The sequence below is a fragment of the Doryrhamphus excisus genome, chromosome 7, assembly GCF_030265055.1.
Source record: "Doryrhamphus excisus isolate RoL2022-K1 chromosome 7, RoL_Dexc_1.0, whole genome shotgun sequence".
Taxonomy (NCBI): Eukaryota; Metazoa; Chordata; class Actinopteri; order Syngnathiformes; family Syngnathidae; genus Doryrhamphus; species Doryrhamphus excisus.
In genome coordinates, this window is record NC_080472.1 from 2135253 (window position 1) to 2155515 (window position 20263).

The window sequence follows — 20263 nt, forward strand, 5'->3', positions numbered from 1 at the left end:
ATTCCAAAAAAAAAACATGCTAGGCTAATTAGCGACTCCCATTGGTTGAATCCATTTGCATGCTTTTTAACGTTCAGAGTCGGAAGCTTTACTTTTAATGTTGCACTTTTATGAGCGTGATATAATATTTCAGGCATTCATGATGTCCAATTTGAGCTGCGCCAAGCAGGAAGGAGTTCATCGTCTTCATTGACGACCATAGACAATCTCTGATAGCTTTTTTGTCTCCCCCGTGCAGCAGTTTATTGGCCGGCGTGTTTGATGACCTCTAATGCACGGAGAAGAGACAAGATGGGGGATGTGGGGTGGGTGGGGGGGGGGGTCTGTTGGGTTTATATGTCTCCGGCCTTGCCATGTAAACATTTGCAAAGCCCACCAATAAATCAATAGCAAGAGAGGAGACATTCCAGTAATTGTGTGAGTGTGTGCACTCAGTACTCGTGTAGTCCCTGAACACAACACATTTGGATACAACGTAATATGAATATGATTAGCTTTTTAATCACATAACTATATAATTTGAGTGAATTTGCTAAAGGTTACCATGTCACATTATTGATAAAAAGTCAATATATTCAGAAAATAAATTCATGAAAATTATTTAAGAAGAAAAATGTAATATTTGAAATAAAAAACATTGTCAAAATTGGGGGAAAAGTGCAATTTTAGCAGTATTTTTCTCCACAGGGACACAATTGTTTTTAAAGAGCACATTCTTAAATTGCAATACCTGATGTGGCCATGTAGAGGCGCTAAAACACATAAAACATAATTCAAAGGAATGGCATGGCATGGTTTCCTTCTGTTGCAAATTCAGTGGTGTCCAAATTGTGGCCTCGGGGACATTTCATGTTTTTCTTTTCAATGTCATTCAATTTCAAAAATGAAAACAGAAACAGCAAAAATGGAAAATACAAATATAATTATAAAAAAATAATTTTAGTAGTATAAAGTTCAAATATGAAAGAACAATGTAATTTTTTTGAAAGTTGGATTCTTATGAGAAATAAAACAATTATTATTTTGGAAAATTAGGTCGTGGAAAAAGTTCTAATGCTAGGAGAATAAAGACAATAATAATAATAATAATAATAATAATAATAATAATAATAATAATAATAATAATAATAATAATAATAATAATAATAATAATAATTACAAGAAAAAATTTACAAGAAGAAATTGTTGGAAATTTTACAAAAAAATGGAAAAAACAGCTGTAGTTTTACAAGAATGTCAAAATATTAAGGGAAAAAGTTGCAGCTTGCAATATTATGAGGAAAAATAATACAATTTTAATAGCAAAAGTCGAAATATTAAAGAAAAAATACATGTACAATTGATTCAACATTTCAAGAAAGTGAAATGATGAAAAATGAAAACAGAAACAGCAAAAATTAAAATACAAATATTAAGAGAAATAGAGTATTATTAATACATTTGTAGTATAAAGTTCAAATATTAAAGAACAATGTAAATTCTTTGAAAGTTGGATTCTTTTGAGAAACAATACAATTATTATTTGGGAAAATTAGGTTGTGGAAAAAGTTCTAATGCTAGGAGAATAAATACAAAATATCAGCATAATAAATCATAATTACAAGAAAAAATGTATAAGAAGAAATTGTTGGAAATTTTACAAAAACAACCGAAGCAAAAATGAAAAAAAAAAAACAATTGTAGTTTTACAAGAATGTCAAAATATTAAAAGAAAAAGCTGCAACTTGCAATATTATGAGGAAAAATAATTAAATAATAAATAAATAAATAATAAATAATATAATAAATTAAATATAATATAAATATATTATAATATATAATATATATATTAAATATAATATTTATATATTTATAACACAATAAATAAAATAATAAATAAATAATAAAAAATAATTTTAATAGCAAAAGTCAAAATATTAAAGAAAAAATACCTGTACAGCTTATTCTGGGAATAACAAAATATTAATAAAAATTGTAGTAGTATAAAGTTCAAATAATAAATAAAAATATTTTTTCAAGTGGAAATATTATAAAAACAAAATAAAAAATAAAGCAAAACAAAATAAATGTGTAATTTTGGGGGAAATTAGATTGGGAAAAACAGATTGGTTATATAATGTATTAAAAAGTATTAAGGTTTTTTTTTCCAATGGCTCACTTTCACGCGCACTTCTAAAAACTGTGTCAGGTGTGCGCGCGCGCGTGTGTATGTCCGACCTGCACGTGCACGCGCAAAGCAGCCGGACTCTTCATCACAACCAAAATGGCCGCCAAACGTGGACAGCCGGCTTGGCGGCGGCGGCGGTGGTGACTGACAGGGGAGAGACGCTTGTCTTCGGTGCGGGACTACAAACGCTTACGTGTCGGAACAATCGAGCGCAAAACGCACCATAATGGCCGCCGCTTAGAACCAGAACCGCGGTGTGTGTATATATGGATATGATACCCGATGACGCCGCGAGCTAAGGACTAGAATCGGCGTTTTCAAGTCGGGGTAAGTAGAGCACCATGAACCGTTAAGTGAGCCGTCTCTGTCTTCAAAAACATGCCCGGAACGAATAGCCTAGCCCGGGCACATTTGCCTCATCGTGTCGGTCTGTCGTGGTTCTTTTCATTTGGAGTGTTTTTTTTTTTGTTTGTTTTTGCTAACGTCTGCCACGCTTTATTGGCTTGTGTGTTGGTTTAAATCCTCTTGCTAGCTTTCCGTGTGTGTGTGTGTGTGTGTGTGCTGTGCCACAGGTTGTTGCAATCCACGCGGATTGGTGCTTGCAACCCCTGTGCTTGCATCACCTGTAACGGTGTAACATCCAGTTATGGTTACATATTTACCCCTGTAGCTATTAATACCTTTTTAAAACAACCCAGTTGCCTCAGGATATTTTAGGGTGGCTGCCTCATGCTCTTAGGCAATAAGAATCAGCCATTACCTTTTTTTTTTTTTTACATGACAAATTATTACAATTATTGCAATTACAAACTGCTTTTCCTCACGAGGGACCATTGATCAAATTGACTTAAGATTTGTCAGATCAAAATACAAAACTTCTTCCTGAATCTGCACTCTCAGCATCATTCGTTTGTTCATTCATTCATTCGTGGGGGGTCGAACTCAGGTCTCCTACGCACTAACCACTTGTCCACCGTGCAGCCTTCAATTTAGTCATGTTTGTCTATAAGGCAGGAGGACCATTGATCAAATTGACTTAAGATTTGTCAGATCAAAATACAAGACTTATTCCTGAATCTGCACTCTCAGCATCATTCATTCATTCGCGGGGGGGTCGAACTCGGGTCTCCTACGCAATAACCACTTGACCACCGTGCAGCCTTCAATTTAGTCATGTTTGTTTATAAGGCAAGAGGACCATTGATCAAATTGACTTAAGATTTGTCAGATCAAAATACAAGACTTCTTCCTGAATCTGCACTCTCAGCATCATTCATTCATTCATTCATTTTCTACCGTTTATCCTCACGAGGATCGCGGGGGGGTCGAACTCGGGTCTCCTAGCTGTGAGACCTACGCACTAACCACTCGCTCACCGTGCAGCCTTCAATTTAGTCATGTTTTTCTATAAGGCAGGAGGACCATTGATCAAATTTACTTAAGATTTGTCAGATCAACTGGTGGCCAGCCAATCACAGGGCACATATAGACAAACAACCATTCACACTCACATTCATACCTATGGACAATTTGGAGTCGCTAATTAACCTAGCATGTTTTTGGAATGTGGGAGGAAACCGGAGTACCCGGAGAAAACCCACGCATGCACGGTGGAGAACATGCAAACTCCACACAGAGATGGCCGAGGGTAGAATTGAACCCTGGTCTCCTAGCTGTGAGGCCTGCGTACTAACCACTCCACAGTAGGACCATTGATCAAATTTACTTAAGATTTGTCAGATCAAAATACAAAACTTCTTCACCCTGGACTGGTGGCCAGCCAATCACAGGGCACATATAGACAAACAACCATTCACACTCACATTCATACCTATGGACAATTTGGAGTCGCTAATTAACCTAGCATGTTTTTGGAATGTGGGAGGAAACCGGAGTACGCGGAAAAATGTAAAAAATAATTTAATTAATTAATTTTAGAAAAACACCAAAGGTCCAAAAACCTGAGACATGGCTCCCCAGCTTTCTGACTTCAGTTCCCTTCATGAATCCAGAAAGGAGGCACTGACTCGGTTCCACAAGGGGTTATTCCTAGACAATGTGACAGGGAAAACTCACAGCTGCCTTTACGGAAAAGGGGGCCAGTGAAAATGTCCGAATGGGATTTCTGTTAAGGTTGTAACAGCCAAGTTGCTCCCTGGCCTCCAGCTGTATAGACAAAGAGCTGAGAGGACGACCACAGCTGAGGTGAAAAAAAAAAAAGGAATTTGAACATAAGAACATAAACACAAACCAGTTGGACGCCTCGCTACAGCCTTCACCCTGGAACTTTATCCTGGAACTTTATCCTGGAACTCTGCGTGTCTGGCAGACGAGTGGTTAGCGTGCAGGCCTCATGGTAGAAAATGAATGAATGAATGAATGATGCTGAGAGTGCAGATTCAGGAAGAACAAACATGACTAAATTGAAGGCTGCACGGTGGCCTAGTGGTTAGCGCACAGGCCTCACAGCAAGGAGACCCGAGTTCAATTCCACTCTTGGCCATCTCTTTGTGGGGTTTGCATGTTCTCCCCGTGCATGCGTGGGTTTTCTCCGGGTAATTCCAAAAACATGCTAGGTTAATTAGCGACTCCAAATTGTCCATAGGTATGAATGTGAGTGTGAATGGTTGTTTGTCTATATGTGCCCTGTGATTGGCTATGGCCACCAGTCCGGGGTGTACCCCCCCTACAGTCGTCCCTTTATACATTGGCTATGACGAACATTGCATGACATGAGATCGAGTGCAAAAGGTTATCCTCTCGTTTAGTGTGGAAGTGGTAACATTCTTTTTGCTTCTTTGTCCCTCGACCTCACTTCATTTGAAAGACTTTTTTGATCTTAGAATTAGAAGTTATTTGGAGGCTAACTGGTTAGCTTAGTAGGCGGCTATGCTAGCAGTGTTGATCCTGTTGCCTGCGCAATGTGATGTAAACAAAGAATAATAGTGTAAAAGTGACTTTTGGAGTGGCTATAATAATTTTAGCGCGCAGGCCTCACCGCTAGGAGACCAGAGTTCAATTCCACCCGCGGCCATCTCTGTGTGGAGTTTGCATGTTCTCCCCCCGTGCATGCGGGGGTTTTTCTCCGGGTACTCCGGTTTCCTCCCACATTCCAAAAACATGCTAGGTTAATTAGCGACTCCAAATTGTCCATAGGTATGAATGTGAGTGTGAATGGTTGTTTGTCTATATGTGCCCTGTGATTGGCTGGCCACCAGTCCAGGGTGTACCCTGCCTCTCGCCCCCAAAAGACAGCTGGGATAGGCTCCAGCACCCCCCTGCGACCCTTGTGAGGAAAAGCGTTAGAAAACGAATGAATGAATCAGTTCCCAGTCTGAGTTTGGTTAGCATTTCCATAACAAATACATATTTGCTATGACTTTGTATTCAAAGCCTGAAGTAGAGTCAAGCTGTACAGTGACACCTCCCTGTACGAGAGCCACATGACGGGGCAAAGAATGACATTCATGCGTCCCATGCTGTCTCTAAGCTAAAAATACAATTGAAACTGAAGCAGCAGTGCTGTGGCACATCCACAACGTAAGGACGTCTACAATCCCACCATGTTCTGTTTTCTCTGCGGGACCTACGTATATATTTACAGTATATAACTATAATAGTCATAATAATAATAATAATAATGGGAAGTCAATTATGATGTAGAATTATAATGACAATTACAACGAAGTCAAGTAGTCTAATAACTTGTACTTAGCCTCCAAATAACGTATTCTAACATCAAAAAAGTCTTTCAAATGAAGTGAGGTCGAGGGACAAAGAAGCAAAAAAAAATTACCACTTCCACACTAAATGAGAGGACAACCTTTTGCACTCGACGTCATGTCATGCAATGTTTGTCATAGCCAATGTAAAGGGACGACTGTAGGGGGGGTACACCCTGGACTGGTGGCCAGCCAATCACAGGGCACATATAGACAAACAACCATTCACACTCACATTCATACCTATGGACAATTTGGAGTCGCTAATTAACCTAGCATGTTTTTGGAATGTGGGAGGAAACCGGAGTACCCGGAGAAAACCCCCGCATGCACGGGGGGGGAGAACATGCAAACTCCACACAGAGATGGCCGAGGGTGGAATTGAACTCAGGTCACCTAGCTGTGTATAACATTATTATAGCCCTGAAGACATGAAATAACACTCCAAAAGTCACTTTTACGCTATTATTCTTTGTTTACATCACATTGCGCAGGCAACAGGATCAACACTGCTAGCATAGCCGCCTACTAAGCTAACCAGTTAGCCTCCAAATAACGTATTCTAAGATCAAAAAAGTGAGGTCGAGGGACAAAGAAGCAAAAAAAATTACCACTTCCACACTAAATGAGAGGACAACCTTTTGCACTCGATCTCATGTCATGCAATGTTTGTCATAGCCAATGTAGAGGGACGACTGTAAGGGGGGGTACACCCTGGACTGGTGGCCAGCCAATCACAGGGCACATATAGACAAACAACCATTCACACTCACATTCATACCTATGGACAATTTGGAGTCGCTAATTAACCTAGCATGTTTTTGTGAATGTGGGAGGAAACCGGAGTACCCGGAGAAAAACCCCTGCATGCACGGGGGGGGGGGGGACATGCAAACTCCACACAGAGATGGCCGAGGGTGGAATTGAACTCGGGTCTCCTAGCTGTGTATAACATTATTATAGCCCTGAAGACATGAAATAACACTCCAAAAGTCACTTTTACACTATTATTCTTTGTTTACATCACATTGCGCAGGCAACAGGATCAACACTGCTAGCATAGCCGCCTACTAAGCTAACCAGTTAGCCTCCAAATAACTTATTCTAAGATCAAAAAAGTGAGGTCGAGGGACAAAGAAGCAAAAAAAAAAAAAATTACCACTTCCACACTAAATGAGAGGACAACCTTTTGCACTCAATCTCATGTCATGTAATGTTTGTTATAGCATGCTTGATGGCCGAGGGTGGAATTGAACTCGGGTCTCCTAGCTGTGAGACCTGTGACGCTAACCACTCGTCCACCGTGCAGCACATGTTAAATGGTTAACCTCGGTTAACGTCCACCCAGGGGGGAGGACAAGCTGTGGGCCTTTTGAGGCAAAAATAAATAAAATTTTGGAAGCAGAACTGGTTACACGAGTACACTAACAATTCCCCAGACTATGAATTATTAACATTAATAATTACAGTAGCAAGGACACATTGTCATTTGATGCAGCTGATGAGGTGGTGCGCCTGCGCTTGTCTCGATGTACCAAAATGGAGTAGGCAGCACAGGACAGGACGCCTCGCTAATGAAACGCCGTGGCGCCCCACACCCTCTTACTCAATATGTTTGGAATTGTAGACGTCCTGTGGAATTGGGAATACAATTGGGTAGACGTGCTTATGAAATCTGTTTCCAATGAAATGGTCTTTGGGTGGCTAAAGCACTTGGCGGATGTGTGCATACTAATTATATCTGAGCTGAGTATTTTACTTTTGTGTCAAAAACCTCATGATATAGTTGGGATTCCAAATATTGTTGCATATTTATGGTAATGGTTGAATTTCATTTGAACATGCATCAGATTACAATTGAATGCATCACATAATCAGTTCCCAGTTCCACATGTCCAAAAGGAGTAGGAAGAAGCAAAGCTTATTAAATCCTACACCTCCATCTGGTACTTTTACAATCAGTAACTGTTACATTTGCTCACTTCCTGCTTTCCTAATATAGTTTGTTTGATTTTGTAAAAAAAATGTGTACATTTTTTTTTCTAATTTTTATTTAAATTTAATTTAAGTTTTTATTTTATTTTTTTTTGTCAATTTGACATTTGGTGACAATTGAATCGCCGGTACTTTTACAATCAGTAACTGTTACATTTGTTCACTTCCTGCTTTCCTAATTGTTTGTTTTTTGTAATTTTTTTTTAAAGTTTTTTGTTTTTTTTCTGAATTTTATTTAAGTTTTTATTTTATTTTTTTTGTCAATTTGACATTTGGTGACAATTGAATCGCCGGTACGATACCTAATTTCAGCGTTCCACATGTCCAAAAGGAGTAGGAAGAAGCAAAGCTTATTAAATCCTACCCCTCCATCTGGTACTTTTACAATCACTAACTGTTACATTTGTTCACTTCCTGCTTTCCTAATATAGTTTTTTTTTTTGTAAAAAAGTTTTTGTCAATTTTTTGTTTTTTTCTCATTTTTATTTAAATTTAAGTTTTTATTTTATTTTTGTAAATTTTTTATTTTTATTTTTTACCTCTGGTTCTTGAGTGAAATCAACAAGTGGATCAGCGGAGCATCTGCAGTCGTACGATCGCCATATTTGAGCATCGTGCTGAAGGGCAAAGCTCTCAATACTTCGGTCAATACTTGAAATTTGACAATTTGACAATTTTGACATTTTGACAATTTTGACAATTTGACGATACCTAATTTCAGTGTTCCACATGTCCAAAAAGAGTAGGAAGAAGCAAAGTTTATTAAATCCTATCCCTCCATCTGGTACTTTTACAATCACTAACTGTTACATTTGTTCACTTCCTGCTTTCCTAATATAGTTTGTTTTTTTTGTAAAAAAAAAAAAATTCAAAATTTTTTTTCTAATTTTTATTTAAAATTAAGTTTAATTTAAGTTTTTATTTTATTTTTTTTCAAAATTTATTTTTATTTTTTATCTACCCCTCCATCTGGTACTTTTACAATCAGTAACTGTTACATTTGTTCACTTCCTGCTTTCCTAATATAGTTTGTTTTTTTTGTAAAAAAAAAATTCAAAATTTTTTTTCTAATTATTATTTAAAATTAAGTTTAATTTAAGTTTTTATTTTATTTTTTTCAAAATGTATTTTTATTTTTTATCTACCCCTCCATCTGGTACTTTTACAATCAGTAACTGTTACATTTGTTCACTTCCTGCTTTCCTAATATAGTTTTTTTAAATTAAATTTTTTTAAATTTTTTTTTTATTTTTGTCAAGTACCAAAGTACGAGGTGAGATGACCATATTAAGAACAGGAAGAACACTGTATTTCTTAAGGTAGCTCTTAATGAAGTGTCTCCACGTTGAAGCTGATGTCAACTTTGACCTCATGGTCAGCTTAATAATGGCCACAGTAGCTTTGTCAAGGACTTTAATGGGACCGTATTAATTTTTGAACTTAGAGCGAAGCTACGTTTTGCATGACTTCACGATGAGCAAAGCGCCGAGGTCGTTAAGTTCATTTTTAATCCGAGACACATTCAACTACATCCTGTCGCAGACAATAACTCCGGCCGCAAAAAAAGCTGCAAAATGAAAAACACCACAGCAGATGTATTTCTTCTTTACGACTTGAGCATTTCAAAGGTTGGACGTGCTTTGTAAAAAAAAAAGTCCTTGACATTGTCGTGTGTGTGTGTGTGTGTGTGTGTGTGGCATGTCTCTTCTTTGTGTTTATGCCGTAACGCTGCACCATTCGGCTAAAAATAAATAAAACAATTTTCTTGCTTACATTTGGTCAGTAAGGATCATTCATAATGCCGCCTACAGAGAACATACTAACTCCTTATTTCTAAAATCACAAATACTTCAACTTGCTGATATAGTTCATCTTCAAACAGCTAAAATAATGCATAAGGCTAAAAATAAGCAATTAGCTAAAAATGTCATCCAATACTTCTCTACAAGAGAGGAGAAATATGATCTCAGGGAAGAACTAAATCTGAAACAATTCTATGCTCGGACTTTAAAATAAAAAGTAAAATAAAATAAAACTAAAATGAAACTAAAATAAAAAGTAAAATAAAATAAAACCCTAATAAAAAGTAAAATAAAATAAAACTAAAATAAAAAGTAAAATAAATCTAAAATAAAAAGTAAAATAAAAGTAAAATGAAACTAAAATGAAACTAAAATAAAAAGTAAAATAAAATAAAAGTAAAATAAAACTAAAATGAAACTAAAATGAAACTAAAATAAAAAGTAAAATAAAACTAAAATAAAAAGTAAAATAAAACTAAAATAAAAAGTAAAATAAAACTAAACTAAAACTAAACTAAAACTAAACTAAAACTAAACTAAACTAAACTAAACTAAACTAAACTAAACTAAACTAAACTAAACTAAACTAAACTAAACTAAACTAAACTAAACTAAACTAAACTAAACAAACTGAAACTGAAACTGAAACTACAATGAAACTACAATGAAACTAAAACGAAACTAAAACGAAACTAAAATGAAACTAAAATAAAATTAAAATAAAATAAATAAGTCACTTAAATTATATTAGGAAAGCAGGAAGTGAACAAATGTAAAAGTACCAGATGGAGGGGTAGGATTTAATAAGCTTTGCTTCTTCCTACTCCTTTTGGACATGTGGAACTGTGAACTGATTTTGGGATGCATTCAATTGTAATCTGATGCATGTTCAAATGAAATTAAACCATTACCATTACCATTACCATTACCATTACCATTACATTTGAGATCCCGACTCCGGACGTGTGCAGCATAGGTCTCTCTTACTGTATGAAATATCCGTCTTATGCATTCCAGGCGCTTGGCGGGAATGGGAAAAGATGGAGGACAAAGGCCCTCGTGTCGCTGACTACTTTGTGGTGGCGGGACTCACGGATTCATCCAAGCCTTTGGACCGGGAGATCCACTTTGATGACGCCTGCCACAAAACCGCCAAGCCCAAGGCGCCCGTCACCGACGTGGCTGTGGTGATCCGCTCCATGGGCGACGAGGTGCCCCCGGGGTTCACGTGCATTGAGACCACACCAAACGGCCATTCGGCCGACTTCAATAATGGGGGGCTCATGGCACCCCAGGTCTTCCTGTGCTATAGGCGAGGTTGTGACAAGCCACCGCTCACTGACTTGGGGTAAGTGGGGGGAAAAAAAAATGCCAGAGCCTATCCCAGCTGTCTGGTGGCCAGTCAATCACAGGGCACATATAGTCAAACAACCATTCACACTCACATTCATACCTATGGACAATTTGGAGTCGCTAATTAACCTAGCATGTTTTTGGAATGTGGGAGGAAACCGGAGTACCCGGAGAAAACCCACGCATGCACGGGGGGAGAACTCCACACAGAGATATCCGAGGGTGGAATTGAACCCGGGTCTCCTAGCTGTGAGGCCTGCGCGCTAACATTATTAGAGCCCTCAATAACACTCCAAAAGTCACTTTTACACTATTATTCTTTGTTTACATCACATTGCGCAGGCAACAGGATCTACACTGCTAGCATAGCCGCCTACTAAGCTAACCGGTTAGCTTCCAAATAACTTATTCTGAGCTCAAAAAAGTATTTCAAGTGAAGTGAAGTGAGGTCGAGGGACAAAGAAGCAAAACAATTTTTTACCACTTCCACACTAAATGAGAGGACAACCTTTTGCACTCGATCTCATGTCATGTAATGTTTGTCATAGCCAATGTAGAGGGACGACTGTAGAGGGGGGGGTACACCCTGGACTGGTGGCCAGCCAATCACAGGGCACATATAGACAAACAACCATTCACACTCACATTCATACCTATGGACAATTTGGAGTCGCTAATTAACCTAGCATGTTTTTGGAATGTGGGAGGGAACCGGAGTACCCGCAGAAAAACAAACTCCACACAGAGATGGCCGAGGGTGGAATTGAACTCTGGTCTCCTAGCTGTGTGGCCTGCGCGCTAATATTATTAGCTGATGACGTGAAATAACACTTCAAAAGTCACTTTTACACTATTATTCTTTGTTTACATCACATTGCGCAGAAAACTTACCACTTCCACACGGATAGGGAGGATAACTATTAACAGTTATTTAACCTTTAACATGAACATTATTTACAACATATTGCGCAACTGCAGGGGTCTTGAGACACATGCTAACTCGCAAACTAGAGCGCTAGCGACCTAAACGGTAGCCTCCAAGTTATTTCCTTTCAACTTAAATGGCCAAAAACTTACCACTTCCACACGGATAGGGAGGATAACTATTAACAGTTATTTAACCTTTAACATGAACATTATTTACAATGTATTGCGCAACTGCAGGGTTCTTGAGACACATGCTAACTTGCAAACTAGAGCGCTAGCTACCTAAACGGTAGCCTCCAAGTTATTTCCTTTCAACTTAAATCGCCCAAAACGCGTGCGCTAACATTATTAGCTGATGACGTGAAATAACACTTCAAAAGTCACTTTTACACTATTATTCTTTGTTTACATCACATTGCGCAGGCAACAGGATCGACACTGCTAGCATAGCCGCCTACTAAGCCAACCGGTTAGCCTCCAAATAACTTATTCTAAGATCAAAAAAGTATTTCAAATGAAGTGAGGTCGAGGGACAAAGAATAAAAAAAAATACCACTTCCACACTAAATGAGAGGACAACCTTTTGCACTCGATCTCATGTCATGCAATGTTTGTCATAGCCAATGTAAAGGGACGACTGTAGAGGGGGGGGGTACACCCTGGACTGGTGGCCAGCCAATCACAGGGCACATATAGTCAAACAACCATTCACACTCACATTCATACCTATGGACAATTTGGAGTGGCTAATTAACCTAGCATGTTTTTGGAATGTGGGAGGAAAACGGAGTACCCGGAGAAAAACAAACTCCACACAGAGATGGCCGAGGGTGGAATTGAACCCTGGTCTCCTAGCTGTGTGGCCTGCGCGCTAACATTATTAGCTGATGACGTGAAATAACACTTCAAAAGTCACTTTTACGCTATTATTCTTTGTTTACGTCACATTGCGCAGGCAACAGGATCAACACTGCTAGCATAGCCGCCTACTAAGCTAACCGGTTAGCCTCCAAATAACTTATTCTAAGATCAAAAAAAGTTTTTCAAATGAAGTGAGGTCGAGGAACAAAGAAAATAAATTTACCACTTCCACACTAAATGAGAGGACAACCTTTTGTACTTTATCTCATGTCATGCAATGTTTGTCATAGCCAATGTAGAGGGACGACTGTAGGCGGGGTACACCCTGGACTGGTGGCCAGCCAATCACAGGGCACATAAAGACAAACAACCATTCACACTCACATTCATACCTATGGACAATTATTTGTCTTCTTTGACTGACTTGTCCTTGTCTGCTCCTTCCAACAGCGTCCTCTTCGAGTGGAAGGAGCGTCTGAAGCAGGGCTGCCACCTCATCCAGACCACGCCTTCAGGTCGCCCGGCCAACATCAGCGGGAACTCCTCCCAGCGTATCTACGTCACGTACCAGCGGGCGCCCGAGAGCCAACCACGAGCCGCTCTGGCCGTCACCGACATCTGTATCATCGTCCCAAGCAAAGGAGAGACTCCTCCGCACACCTTCTGCAAGGTGGAGAGGAATCTCAACAGCACTTTGGTGAGACCCCCCCTCACCCCCCCCCAAAAAAAAGGGTTTCCGGCATAGACTCACTATTTCCTGTTTCTGTTTTCAGTGGGGCTCCTCTGTGTACTTGTGTTATAAGAAGTCTGTGACCAAAGCCAACTCCATAGCATATAAAGCAGGTAAACATTTGTCCACTTCCTGCTTTCCTAATATAGTTTGTTTTTTTTGTAAAAATTTTTTTCGACTTTTTTGTTTTTTTTCTAATTTTTATTTAAATTTAAGTTTTTATTTTATTTTATTGTCAATTTTTTAAATTTTATTTTTTTATCTCTGGGTCCTTGAGTGAAATCAACAAGTGGATCTGCGTAGCATCTGCTGTCATGAAACTTGAAATTTGACATTTGGTGACAATTGAATTGCCGGTACGATATCTAATTTCATTTCATTAATTACATTTGTTCACTTCCTGCTTTCCTAATATAATAAAAAAAAAATCTTTTTTTGATTTTTAAATTTTGTATTTTATTTTTTGTCACTTACCGAATTACGAGTAATTAAATACGGTAAATACGAGTAGTTAAATACGGTAGTTAAAAATAAATTACCCGCAAAAAATGCGACTTACATTCCAGCGCGACTTATATATGTTTTTTTTTTACCTAATTATGCATTTTTTGCCTTGTGCGACTTATACTCTGGAACGACTTATAGTCCGGAAAATATGGTAGTTAAAAATAAATTACCCGCAAAAAATGCGACTTATACTCCAGTGCGACTTATGTATGTTTTTTTTCTCCCTAATTATGCATTTTTGGCCTTGTGCGACTTATATTCCGGAACGACTTATAGTCCGGAAAATACGGTAGTTAAAAATAAATTACCCGCAAAAAATGCGACTTATACTCCAGCGCGACTTATGTATGTTTTTTTCTCCCTAATTATGCATTTTTGGCCTTGTGCGACTTATACTCCGGAACGACTTATAGTCTGGAAAATACGGTAGTTAAAAATAAATTACCCGCAAAAAATGCAACTTATACTCCAGCGCGACTTATGTATGTTTTTCTCTACCTAATTAAGCATTTTTGGCCTTGTGCGACTTATACTCCGGAACGACTCATAGTCCGGAAAATACGGTAGTTAAAAATAAATTACCTGCAAAAAATGTGACTTATGTATGTTTTTTCTACTTAATTATGCATTCTTAGCATTGTGTGACTTATACTCCGGAACGACTTATAGTCCGGAAAATACGGTAGTTTAAAAAAAATTTACCGCAATTGGCTCAGGCCATGATGCCAGGTTGTATGTTGAGTTTAAATGAAATACTTTGGAAAGATTGGGCGGGCCGTATTCAAACACTTGGCGGGCCGGATGTGGCCCCCGGGCCGTAGTTTGCCCACCCCTGGCCTACATTATCTTTTATGGTTGCAAGCATTGCTCTGCATTTTTTTTCGACACTCACAGGACTTTTTGTTGTATTTGCGTCCCACTAAGGATTATTCTGCAGATATCCAGAAGAGAACTACGAGTCTTTCCCACTGCCGGAATCCGTCCCTCTCTTCTGCCTCCCCATGGGGGCCACAATCGAGTGTTGGCCAATCAACGCCAAATACTCCCTGCCTGTTTTCTCGACTTTTGTCCTAACTGGAGCCTCTGGAGAGAAGGTAGGGTGGATGTCTGGATTCTGGATTCTGGGTACATGCTAACTCGCAAACTAGAGAGCTAGCGACCTAAACGGTAGCCTCCAAGTTATTTCCTTTCAACTTAAATAGCCAAAAACTTACCACTTCCACACGGATAGGGAGGATAACTATTAACAGTTATTTAACCTTTAACATGAACATTATTTACAACATATTGCGCAACTGCAGGGGTCTTGAGACACATGCTAACTCGCAAACTAGAGCGCTAGCCACCTAAACGGTAGCCTCCAAGTTATTTCCTTTCAACTTAAATAGCCAAAAACTTACCACTTCCACACGGATAGGGAGGATAACTATTAACAGTTATTTAACCTTTAACATGAACATTATTTACAACGTATTGCGCAACTGCAGGGTTCTTGAGACACATGCTAACTCGCAAACTAGAGCGCTAGCCACCTAAACGGTAGCCTTCAAGTTATAATTTATATTTTATAATATATATTATATATTTTATTTTATGTTTTTTGCATTCGTTCACTTCCTGCTTTCCTAATATAGTTTAAGGTTTTTTTTTAAAAATGTATTTTATTAATTTTTTGTAATTTAAAATTTGTAATTTTTTTAATTTATATTTTATAATATGTATTATATATTTTATTTTAAGTATTTTGCATTTGTTCACTTCCTGCTTTCCTAATATAGTTTAAGTTTTTTTTGTTTTTTAAAATGTATGTTATTAATTTTTATTAATTTTAATTATTTATCATAATATATATTATATATTATGTATTTTGCATTTGTTCACTTCCTGCTTTCCTAATATAGTTTAAGGTTTTTTTTTAATGTATTTTATATTTTTTTATAAATTTTAATTATATTTCATAATATATATTATATATTTTATATTATGTATTTTGCATTTGTTCACTTCCTGCTTTCCTAATATAGTTTAAGGTTTTTTTTATGTATTTTATAATTTTTTATAAATTTTAATTATATTTCATAATATATATTTTATATTATGTATTTTGCATTTGTTCACTTCCTGCTTTACTAATATAGTTTAATTTTTTTTTTTTTTTCTTTTCTGAAATGCTATGGCTAGCATAACGTAGTCCTAGCATAGAAGTGTTTCTAATGTACTTCTTCCCTGAGATCATATTTCTTCGAACACAAAAGAAAGGAAATGATGTCGCTGCATTGATGCGATGGTCGTATTACACTCTGACGGTCACGATCTGTTAATCCCCCCCCCCCACCCCCCCAATGTACGTATGTCGTGGTTTCAGGTATACGGCGCCGCCATTCAGTTCTACGAGCCCTACCCTCGAGAGTCTCTGACTGATGGACAGCGCACCCGGCTGGGCCTCCCCGACACGGATGCGCACAAACCCCCCCCCCACTGCAACAGCCCGGCCGACGTCACAAACGGCGCACCTTCCACCGCCTCCTCCTCCGTTTACACCAACAAATGCATCTGCCTGCTTTCTCACTGGCCGTTTTTTGACGCTTTCCGAAAGTTCCTCACCTTCCTCTACCGCTATTCCATCTCCGGTCCGCATGCCCTCCCCATTGAGAAGTGAGATCTACGAAATATTTATGTATTTTTACAACAAACGTTTTTAGTCGATCAAAGTTATTCCCTTATATTAGTTTCACATTGTCCTGTTAATCTGCTGCGTGATGAATATATCTAATCATATCTGCTCGTAATTGGACTCAAATGTGAATTTGTTTTTCTCAGGCACATTTCTCATTTTATGCACAAAGTTCCCTTCCCTTCCTCTCAGAGGCCTCGCATCCTAGTACAGGTAAGCTCTGCCCGCCCAAGGATGCGTGTTATAACTATGTATTATTACAGTAAACCTCGCATATATCGGATTCAATTGTTCCCACTGGTTTTGTCCGATATAAGCGAAATCCGTTATATGCGTATACCGGAAAATGTCCGTTTTACGCATATATGGGATTTATATCCGGTATATGCGTAAATGGGATTTTATCCGTTATAAAAAGGCACTTCCTTGACTATGTTTCCAATGTACCTGGACGCGCAGGCAACGCTGCAAACGCTGCAAATGACGTCGTATAGCGATTCGGTCACGATTTGGCGAATCGGAGCGCCACGATGCGGCCATCCGATATATGCCAGGGAAATTTCATGGAAATGCATCGGAACGGGACTGGAGATTTTGTCCGAAATAGGCGAAATCCGTTATAAAAAAAATCCGATATATGCAATGAATTTTTATTGGAAATGCATTACAGAAAAATCGGTTCTTTTTTAATCTGTCCGTTGTGAGCGAATTTCCGATATATCCGAGTCCGATATATCCGAGGTTTACTGTATAACTAAGTATTATTAATATTAATATTATTAATATTATTATTATTAATATATTAATATTATTATTATTATTATTAATATTATTATTATTATTATTAATATTATTAATATTGATATTGTTATTATTATTGTTATTATTATTATTATTAATATTATTATTAATATTAATATTAATAATAATAATAATAATATTAATAATATTAATATTATTATTATTATTAATATTAATATTATTATTAATATTATTATTAATATTATTAATATTAATATTAATATTAATATTAATATTAATATTAATATCATTATTATTATTATTATTATTATTATTAATATTATCATAACTGACGATAAGTGTTAAGGGATCCTTTTTTTTCCTCCTTTTTCACAGCTTTCCCCTCATGACAGCCTGATGTTGAGCCAGCCGGTGTCTTCTCCTTTACCACTCAGGTACAAGTACTAAAGAGTTTTCGGAGAAATATTGCTCTATAAATTTGATTAAATGTGCATGTTTTTATTTTTTTATTTTATTTTTTTTTAAGTGGTGGCCGATTTTCCACATTGCTCCAGAACCTGGGACCAGCGAACGCTGTCACTCTTCTGGTGTTTGCTGTCACCGAACAGAAGATTCTGGTCCATTCGTTACGACCTGCCGTACTGACCAGCGTTACTGAAGCTTTGGTATCGGTGAGTTGCTACGTTGTGACATCGTCATGGTAACGGTAATGGTTTCATTTCATTTGAACATGCAAATCAGATTACAATTGAATGCATCGCATAATCAGTTCCCTGTTCCACATGTCCAAAAGGAGTAGGAAGAAGCAAAGCTTATTAAATCCTACCCCTCCATCTGGTACTTTTACAATCAGTAACTGTTACATTTGTTCACTTCCTGCTTTCCTAATATAATTAAAGTTTTTATTTTTAATGTATTTTATTAATTTTTATTTTAATGTTTTAATTTTTTTAATTTATATTTTATAATATATATTAGATTAGATATATATTAGATTTCATGTATTTTGCATTTGTTCACTTCCTGCTTTCCCAGTATAGTTTAAGGGTTTTTTTGTTTTTTAAAATGTATTTTATTAATTTTAATTTTAATGTTTTAATTTTTTTAATTTATATTCTATAACATATATTATATATTTTATTTTATGTATTTTGCATTTGTTCACTTCCTGCTTTCCTAATATAGTTTAAGGTTTTTTTTGTTTTTTTAAATGTATTTTATTAATTTAGTTATATTTCATAATATATACTATATATTTTATTTTATGTATTTTGCATTTGTTCACTTCCTGCATTCCTAATATAGTTATTGTTTTTTGTTTTTAAATGTATTTTATTAATTTTAATTAAAAAATAATAATTCATATTTTATAATATATATTATATATTTTATTGTATGTATTTTGCATTTGTTCACTTCCTGCTTTCTTAATATAGTTTAAGGTTTTTTTTGTTTTTTAAATGTATTTTATAAATTTTTATTCATTTAATTTTTTTTAATTCATATTTTATAACATATATTATATATTTTATTTTATGTATTTTGCATTTGTTCACTTCCTGCTTTCCTAATATAGTTTAAGGTTTTTTTTGTTTTTTAAAATGTATTTTATTAATTTTTATTATATTTCATAATCCTATATTATATATTTTATTTATTTTGCATTTGTTCACTTCCTGCTTTCCTAATATAGTTTAAGGGTTTTTAAAATGTATTTTATTAATTTTAATTTTTTTAATTTTTTTTTAATTTATATTTTATAATATATATTATGTATTTTATTTTATGTATTTTGCATTTGTTCACTTCCTGCTTTCCTAATATAGTTTAAGTTTTTTTTCTTTTCTGAAATGCTATGGCTAGCATAACGTAGTCCTAGCATATAAGTGTTTGAAATGTACTTCTTCCCTGAGATCATATTTCTCCTCTCTTGTAGAGAAGTATTGGATGACATTTTTAGCTAATTGCTTATTTTTAGCGTTATGCATTATTTTAGCTGTTTGGAGATGAATTAATTAAATTTATACTTTGATGTTTAATTTCATACAAACGGAATGAACGCCACATTTGTTTTGTAACCTTCAGATGATCTTCCCCTTCCACTGGCCGTGCCCGTATATTCCTCTGTGCCCACTGGCGCTGGCTGATGTATTGAGCGCCCCGTGCCCGTTCATTGTCGGGGTGGACTCCCGCTACTTTGAACTGTATGACCCACCGCCCGATGTGAGCTGTGTGGACCTGGATACCAGCACCATATTCCAGTGAGTGCAATATATACTGCAATATAAAAAACAAAGTATTGTACAGATGTACATGGTGTAAAAGTCTTACATGCTAACCTACATGCTAGCCTACATGCTAACCACTCGTGGTCAAAATAACGCAAAACAGAGCCAGAGAAAGTTAATTCATGGGAAAGAAGGTAAGAAGCACCATTGTTTTTTTTTTGTTGTTTTTTTTAAAAAAACTCATGGCAAAACAAGAAGGTGGTGTCCGGGGCGGTATGAACTCTCCCCGGCCCAACTGTAGTGCATGTTTTTACTGGCCCCTCACCCCCTTAGCCCACGGCTAAGTTGTGTTACGTGTCTGTTTTTCCAGTAACGAAGATAAGCGAACGCTCACGTGGAAGATTTTACCGAAGAAAGCTTGTAAGATTCTTATGAATGTGCTGACCACGCTCTACCAGCAACTGGTTGATGGTGAGTACATCAAGTACATCAAGTACTACATCAAGTACATCAAGTACATCAAGTCAGACGTTCC

General features: G+C 36.7%; 1 protein-coding gene across 4 annotated transcripts in view; it reads left to right on the forward strand.

Annotated features, from left to right (window-relative positions):
* Positions 1-20263, forward strand: part of LOC131131935 (C-myc promoter-binding protein-like) — an 82623-nt gene that overhangs the window by 14041 nt on the left and 48319 nt on the right. For 3 of the 4 annotated variants that reach the window (XR_009130278.1, XM_058077003.1, XM_058077006.1), the window contains exons 1-11: positions 2254-2494; positions 10704-11034; positions 13278-13524; positions 13601-13670; positions 14989-15158; positions 16430-16719; positions 16885-16951; positions 17876-17934; positions 18027-18171; positions 19586-19761; positions 20099-20199. Coding sequence is in view for 3 of the 4 variants with exons in the window: in XM_058077003.1 (XP_057932986.1) it covers positions 10727-11034; positions 13278-13524; positions 13601-13670; positions 14989-15158; positions 16430-16719; positions 16885-16951; positions 17876-17934; positions 18027-18171; positions 19586-19761; positions 20099-20199 (1633 nt within the window). In the remaining variant the exon portion in view is untranslated. Of the gene's footprint in view, positions 1-2253; positions 2495-10703; positions 11035-13277; positions 13525-13600; positions 13671-14988; positions 15159-16429; positions 16720-16884; positions 16952-17875; positions 17935-18026; positions 18172-19585; positions 19762-20098; positions 20200-20263 lie in introns of those variants that run through there. The other variant, XM_058077005.1, reaches the window with a different exon arrangement.